The sequence below is a fragment of the Plutella xylostella genome, chromosome 13, assembly GCF_932276165.1.
Source record: "Plutella xylostella chromosome 13, ilPluXylo3.1, whole genome shotgun sequence".
Classification (NCBI taxonomy): Eukaryota; Metazoa; Arthropoda; class Insecta; order Lepidoptera; family Plutellidae; genus Plutella; species Plutella xylostella.
Window position 1 is genome coordinate 10,218,110 of NC_063993.1, and position 8,432 is coordinate 10,226,541.

The 8,432-nt window shown below is 41.7% G+C and overlaps 1 protein-coding gene across 2 annotated transcripts; it reads left to right on the forward strand.

Moving 5' to 3' along the window:
- The first annotated feature begins 633 nt into the window (after window positions 1-633).
- Window positions 634-4,941, forward strand: LOC105385245 (ankyrin repeat, SAM and basic leucine zipper domain-containing protein 1). Of its 2 annotated transcripts, XM_048625189.1 has the most exons (9): window positions 634-831; window positions 980-1,091; window positions 1,214-1,342; window positions 1,643-1,869; window positions 2,172-2,428; window positions 2,768-3,019; window positions 3,343-3,571; window positions 4,221-4,268; window positions 4,820-4,941. In XM_048625189.1, exons 1-9 carry the CDS (start codon window positions 757-759, stop codon window positions 4,922-4,924), a joined length of 1,434 nt encoding a protein of 477 aa, XP_048481146.1. In that variant the 5' UTR covers window positions 634-756; the 3' UTR covers window positions 4,925-4,941. The 2 variants fall into 2 exon arrangements, with proteins under 2 accessions (XP_048481146.1, XP_037968228.2); XM_038112300.2 differs by lacking the exon at window positions 4,820-4,941 and having other exon boundaries at window positions 635-831; window positions 4,221-4,392.
- Window positions 4,942-8,432: the final 3,491 nt, after the last annotated feature.

Sequence of the window (8,432 nt, forward strand, 5' to 3'; positions counted from 1 at the left end):
TGGACCATCGCGAGTGGTGTAGCTATGTATGTGCAGAGCAGACCTACAGTATGCCCGCGTTTTTCACTGAAAGTAGAAATGAGTATAGAAAGTAGACAGCTACTTTGCGGCGGCGCATCTTCGTAGCGCATCTTCCTCGCACAGCTACCTAGCGTAGTATTGGTGGAAACGGTCACATATTTTCGTAGCGTAGATATCACATCTTCGCAGCATAGCTGCATAGCACATCTCTGGTGGAAAAGCACCCTTATGATTTAGACTTCTATGGGCTATAGGAAGGAACTCTATTCGAGATCTAATTAAAACTTAAAATAAGGAGTCTCTCTGCTTGATTTTAACATTGAAAATCTTTGCGCTACTTCGCTATCGCTACAGAATAAAAAAGTTAGGAACACGTTTCGATGTACGCACGAGAACGATAGCTAGGTAGTACAGTGGTTGTACAAACGTGTTCTTTTTTTCTACTAAAATGAATGAATCAAGGACTTTGTGGAATGAATAGACTCTTATGCTTATACTAAAACGACTAAAAAGGTTGCAATTTTAATCAAAGCAATTTTATTTAATGTCATTTCTTTCATGAAAGTTCTGAAAAATATAAACATATTGCGTAAAATGGAACAACTATTGACATTGTGAAAAAAAAACAGTTCGAAATTTTCTTTCCATTTGTTATTTCCGAAAGCTTTTAATTTTCTTTCAGTAAATTAATAAATTTTAAATATTTTCTTTTACATGAATATCTAGAATTTGAACATGGCAAATTTTAGACCGGCTGGTATGTCCGATGATGATTCGGATAGTGATGATTGTGGGTTTTACGAAAAACCGGTGAGTCCATTTTACCTGTTGCTATTTTTATTTCATTAAAATGTATTTCTGCTTATACGGGGTTGGTATTAATACTAAAAGTTTTATTATAATCACCAGTAACGCAAAGTTAGTAAAATGTTCAACAACGGTGTTTCAATCATTACAGCAAAGAAGATACAAACCACCTCCTGAAAATCCAAAAAAGAAGCTAGAAATTAATTTGCAGGATGCAATAATTAATGGACGAATAAAAGATGTTGAGCTGATTATCACACTTGGTAAGATTTAAGGAATTATTGCCTTTAAAATCTATATCCTTAGTAAAATTGCCCACTTCCTGGCTACAATATTTAGTATTCTACAATTCTTCTAAAATGCCTTTATTTGTTATTGATTCTAGATTTACACGGCAATGTAAATGTGAAGCTGGACAGTGGCTGGACCCCGCTGCTGCATGCATGTTTCCACGCCCAGGAGAAGATAGTTCAGCTGCTACTAGACAAGGGAGCGGATCCTAATATGCATTCGGGTAAAATTATTATAAATACTTCCAGATAGATATGCCATAGATTTTATGAAAAACACACCTCATGTCCAGCTGAAAGGGTGTTCATCACCCTAGAAGACCTGCATTGCCACTTTGGTATTGATAGACTGATTGATCAATTACTTTGCTATTGTAGGTCTGTATTTGCCACTCTTCACCTTCCAGACATCAGCCAGAATCCAATATGACTATTTTTTTGCCTTTATTTATAATTATTTTCATGATATTTTAATTTTAGCTTTAACTTAATTATTAATCAAAATAACTGTATTCACATTCCAGAATCAGTAACACCAATAATGGTGGCCTGTTCCAACAGTAGTGCAGACAACGACACCATAGAGAGTATAGTAACAAACCTGATCATGAGAGACTGTATCCTGAATGTTGGTGACAAACACGGGCAGACTCCGCTCATGAGGGCCATCGGTAGTGGCAGAGTGGCCGTGGTACAGAAACTGCTGGCCAAAGATGTTAATATTGAGATGAGAGACGCTCAGGGGTGGACGGTAAGTGCTTGTTCTAAACATATTTGTCCACAATTGTCCTGGGATCTGTTATTTTAAACTAAAGGAGAAAGTTGTATGGATGCACTGATGCTGTTTTTCTCACCAACAATGCAATATAATTTTAGGAGCCATTTTAACAACTAAACGTGTCTAAAGTTTTATAGGTAGGTACTTGAGAAAAGCCTATGGGTGGATGATTAGAGGCTGATGGTCACAATAAATAAGAGTTATAGCATCAAAAATAACTACATGCACTCTTAACTAAAACTTAAAACTAAACATTCCTCACATATAATTTCCAGGCATTATTCTGGGCAGTCCACCACAATCAGCCAGAAATCCTGGAGATCCTGATAGCAGCCGGAGCTCGGCTCACAGAGGTGGACAAGATGAACCGCAACCCCATGGAGATAGCCTTCACGCACGACCACCAGAACATTGTGGACATCCTCAACAAACACCTCAAGACTGATGATGAAGAGGAGAATAATATCTGTGTCAATTATCCTATTGTTTCCTGGCAAGATTATTATCCTGGTTTGATGGAGCATGATCAGAAGTGAGTTTGCTTTGTTGTTATTATCTTCCGTAGAACTATTTCCGCTAGAGGCGCCACTTTGTAGACAAGAAAATTATTAAGTACATGTGTACGTACCAAGATTATATTCTATGCTTTTCATGTCGGTGACAAACACAAGACCTAGGGTTTGTCAGGTGAAAGGATTAGTCAGCTAGTCAAATAAGCTTTAAGACACTCAATGCACATGGTGTGCTAGATACCTACATAAAAGCCACAGCAAATATGTCTCCAAGTAGAGGCTTCTCTCGTGCTGTCACTCAGTCTCATAATGTTACCTAAGCATTGCTTATTTCTAATCATCAATCTCACCCATTTCAGACCAGATTACAAATCAGAGATCCCTCGTCTCCTGTATGGCATGAATTGCGACCGTCTCGTCCCAATATTCGCTGAAAACGACTGCTCTCTCCGAGACTTCCTACTGACAGATGAAGCGGCCATGTTGGCGCTCGGGGTCACTCTGCCGTATGAGAGACAGAGGCTCAAGTATGGGCTGTATAAGTTCCATACTCGAAGGTGGAAGCTGAGTGCGGTAGCTGGGTTGTATGCGCGGAAGATGAAGAATTATAGGTGTGTTGGTTGATTTTGTTTTATTGTTTAACTTTGGATATGGGTTTGCTGCTTTTTGGTGCTGGAAGTATTTTATTAGTGTTATAGGGTGTGATTAATGACGCCATTTTAGATTTATTGCTTTATTATTGCGGCCTGTAATGCTGCTGCAGCGGCATTACATCTTTATTGACATAGATAAATCACACATCTTAAATTGTGATGTGAAAGGTGGTATAAGCATTAAACAAATTTATCCATGTAGATAAACATGCAATGCAAAAGTGGCGGGATACTGTTGTATAAAATATCAAAATTAATACAGAGTCTTTCTTTATTTCCAGTGTAATAGACTGTCTAACATCGCTCGGCACTCACTACCAACAAATATACATCTTAGAAGCAACTTTACAATACACACTGAGGGAATTCAACAAGATACATGAGCAACTCAAGTTTGAACCACCCGATTCGCCGACGAGGACATCGCTGAAAAGTGCTGTGAAAAAAATGCAAGAAAACATTAACATGATTAGGAAAGAAATTAACATAATGACCCGATTACTCGATAAGGTAAGTCGATGGTTTATTTTATTTATGGTTAGGTACACCACTAGATGTCGCCACTTTGTAGGTGGTGATGACAAACTTGATAAAAAAATCCCAATGAAATCCGTTCCCACCAGTGCCATGCTATGTGGACCAATTCATATTATTGGTTGATATCAAACGCATCCATAGAAACATAGCATAGCACATATCTTGTGGAAAAGCACCCTAAATGACCATGACTCAGATCTGAAGGCCTTGTGTAGGTTCTCCTATACCGATCGAGCAGTGAAACGAACACGCTAGATAGCGACTCTCCCGCGCCATACCAATTGCCGTTTACTTGGCTCTACTCGAACGGTGTAAATACTCGCACTCCGCATGATGTCGTCAACTCGTCTGCCTAGTGATATAGGTACTCCGCTCACTGCACGAGAGTCGTGGCGACAAAGAAGCGCACCTTCCCTATGTCTTCTATGTCCGAGCCGAGGTCGAAACTCACTGAATAAGCTGATGTGGAGTCGCGGCGTCGGCGAGACGAGAACTTAACATTGTAAATGAGGCATTATTCCCTGCGCCCGACGCCATCGTCACGCCGCCTTGACTCTAGCAGTGACTGGCAGTGAGTGGCACTCCATATATCCAATAATAAACCACAATAAATAACTTCCAGATAAGCCGAAGCAACCCGCCGCCAGCCGACCTCATCAAGCCCAAGTCTCTCCCGTCGCGCGCCGTCTCCCGTCTCACAGACGTGGTGTTGGCGTGCGCACTCGCCGCTCTCGCGTACCACGCGGCCGCGAGGGTCGCACGGATGGTGAACTAATAAACGATTTACGTGCACATTTGTGAGGTTTTTTGGACTTTGTATGACTACAGCGCCATCTCGGGACCGCTGGTTGAATTTATGAACAAAATAGCTGATCCCGCGAGCTTCGCTTCGCCTTTAAAAGTTATCCCGTGGGAATTCCGCTATAAAAAGTAGCCTTTGTGTTAATCCAGGGTGTCAGCTAACTACATTCCGAATTTCGTTTAAATCGTTTCATCCGCTTTGACGTGAAGTGGTAACAAACATACTTACTCACAAACTTTCGCCTTTATAATATTAAAATTTGGATTATTTCTAAATAAGAGCGAATTTTCGGTGATAAAAGCTCATTTTTTGGGCTTGCGGACACAATACTGAGACTATTATAAACTGAGGAGGCAACCTCTATAATTCCTCTTACCTATAAAGCTTCGGTAACCTGCTGCCTCATGAAGCCCGCGTCCCTCCCCTCTCGAGCGGTCTCTCGTCTCACAGACGTGGTGTTGGCGTGCGCACTCGCCGCTCTCGCGTACCACGCGGCCGCGAGGGTCGCAAGGATGGTCAACTAATAAACGATTTACGTGCACATTTGTGAGTTTCTTTCGACTTTTTTATGACTCTTAGTACTACAGCGCCATCTAGGAACCAGCATCTAGTTCACATTGTGCTGGCCTGCGTCGCAAAAAATGCTTCCAGTATTGACAGCGCCATCTAGTAGGATCAATTTATTTGTTTCGGACGCAGTACCAGTCATTTTGGAAAAAAATAATCATAAACCTTACGAATAAGCCAAGTTCAACACGTTACCATAAATTATGTCTCTTATTTCTGAGGTATTTTTACTTCAGTAAGTATAAATTAGGAAACCAACGCAACGGGATGTTTTAAAACACGAAATAATTAGTCTATTGATAACTACCTACCTTTATAAATACTTATTTTATGTGATTGCTTTAATACAAAATACATACTTCTTCGTGACTTATCGCCTTGAGATATTCATACTGCAAATGAGATTAGCAGGACATAATTTATTGTTAGTCACACTCGTTCTTGACAAGGTTATTCGAGCAAAACATCAAATAATCTACTGAGATGCATGACTAACTTCCATAATTAATTTAATGAACTGCATTCTGCGTTGAATTATTATCTTTATTACTGCCTCTGTGGTCTAGTGGTAGAAGCTTCGCTTCATGACCCAGAGGTCCCGGGTTCGATTCCCGGGTGGGACCATCAATTTGTGTTTCTAAATTGTGGTTCTAAGTTTGGTTAGGACATAGAAGGCTGATCACCTGATGTCCGAAACAGTGAAACGATCCATGCTGTCGGATGGGCATGTAAAGCAGTCGGTCCTGCGCCTAGCTCTCTCCAGTCGTGTCGGTCAATCCGTCCCATTGGGTTATGAGAGTGATGGAACAGAGAGTGCTCCTGTGTACTGCGCACACACTTGGGCACTATAATCTACTCCTGCGTAGATGGCTGATCTCAATTGAGATTGGCCGCCGTGGTCGAAATTCGGCTAGGAGGACATTATTATTATTATTATGAATTATTATAAGGTTATGGTTTACCTTCTGCTGAACTTATGCTGGTACACTGCTTCAATGTCAATTCTGTGCTTCAATTGCGCGATCCAATAATTTTTACGTACAAACTTCTTCTGTAACTTTTTAAATTTTTCGCATACATTTGAGGGATTAGGGGAAGAGGGTCACATGTGCAGTCTTCACCTTATAAGCCGCTGCTTATTACAGCTCACCCTGGGTAAGTAGTCTGCGACCAACAAAGACTAACCTGAGTGGCTAATCCTAACACCACGGTGACAACCCTGGTCCATCTTTAGTGCTTGTCACCGACACGCTAATACGAAGTGGGATTATTATTGGCCAGTGTAGATGACTCAATCGAGTATAAATCTAGGTATTTTTACAAAAGCCAGTCACTGAACTCTGTAAATTCCTCGCCTCATTCCCTACTTGTCTTCTTCTCACATAAATCCCTACAACGAGGTATTTATGTGATCTGGCTCGTTGCCTAACCTGACAGGTTGCTGGGCCAAACAAGATGCTTGTGGTATCATTAGTAAGACACTTTTAATGTGTTGATTGACCTTCTCTGTTTCACAGGTATAATTAAAATTCAAAATAGACATTATGTCAACTTAGCACCGTAGCAAAGGGGGGAAGACTCGCATCACGACGAGACTCACAAGATGTGGTTTCTTACCCTGTGATGATGCTGCTGTACTTGGTACACAACACACCGTATAATTATTGGTGAAAGAAGAACAAAATAGCGGCTATCAGAACGCCGTTTGAACGACGATGGCATTCCATGTTGATGGCTGCTTATTTGGTAAAGTTAGGTAGGTACTTACGTGGTTATAACGTACTTAGTAATGCTCAGAAACTATACTTAAATACATAACTAGGCACACATGTCCGTTCGATATGGTTATGGTGCGTGGCTATGGCTGTAAAACACTGGTTTCCCTTGTTTATCACTCGAAGCGTGAAAACAATGGGCCGCAGTGTGCAAACCATTAACAACGCTGTGTGTTTACAAGGTGATATTTATATTCGCTTTATTAGGAACCTGCTTTATGTTTTCGGAGTATTATTTCCATAAAGGTAGGTAGCTAGGTACTTAGGTAATATGATTTAGTGTACGTTAATATTTTGTTTTAATCAAAATCTACCTATAGGATCTAAAATGCACCGTTGCACAGAAGATTGCTAAATTATGGCGGGATATTTATAATTTCAATACTTAAACCGTATGATTCTCTTCTGAGCCATGTGTACAAGCTGTTTTCGAGAGTTATTACGAATCGTCTCGAGCAAAGACTCGACGACTTCCAGCCACCCGAACAAGCCGGGTTCCGAAAAGGCTATAGTACCATAGATCATATACACACGCTTCGGCAGGTTATACAGAAGACCGAGGAGTATAATCTACCTTTATGTCTAGCGTTTGTGGACTATGAGAAAGCCTTTGATTCTATTGAGCTCTGGGCGATGCTTCAATCCCTTCAGCGGTGCCATATAGACTATCGCTATATCGAGGTGTTGAGATGTATGTACAATGCTGCCACAATGTCAGTTCGATTACACGAACATAGCACAAAACCGATCCAGTTGCAAAGGGGCGTGAGACAGGGAGATGTTATTTCTCCGAAACTGTTCACCTGTGCACTGGAAGATGTTTTTAAGCTTGTAGAGTGGGAAAGACTGGGCATTAACGTCAATGGCGAATATATCTCTCATCTACGATTTGCTGATGACATAGTTATTATGGCGGAAACGCTGGAGGAGTTAGGCGAAATGCTCACAGACCTCAATGATGCCTCTAAACAAGTTGGGCTGAAAATGAACATGGACAAGACAAAGGTCATGTCGAACGAACATGTTTCATCATCGCCCGTAACTGTAGGAGGTGTCACCATCGAAGTTGTCGATCAGTATCCCTACCTAGGACAAGTGATCCGATTAGGTAAATCCAACTTCGATAAAGAGGTAGCTCGTAGAATCCAACTCGGATGGGCAGCGTTCGGGAAATTACGACACATCTTCACTGAAAACATACCTCAGTGTCTGAAAACAAACGTTTTCAATCAGTGCGTGTTGCCAGTAATGACTTACGGAGCCGAGACGTGGTGCTTCACCAAAGGGCTTATCCACAAGCTCAGAGTTGCTCAGCGTGCTATGGAAAGGGCTATGTTAGGCGTGTCCCTGCGAGATAGGATTCGTAATGAAGAAATCCGCAGGAGAACTAAAGTTACCGACATAGCCAAAAGGATTAGCACGCTGAAGTGGCAATGGGCTGGCCACGTAGCCCGCAGAGCCGACGACCGCTGGAGTAGAAAGGTTCTGGAGTGGAGACCCCGTGTCGGCAAACGGCGTGTCGGTCGCCCCCCAACCCGTTGGTCTGATGATCTGCGGAAGGTAGCGGGAAGCCGCTGGATGCAGATGGCGGGTGACCGTTTGGGGTGGCGATCGTTAGGAGAGGCCTATGTCCAACAGTGGACTACAGAAGGCTGAGAGAGAGAAACCGTATGAAATAAAATAAAAATCA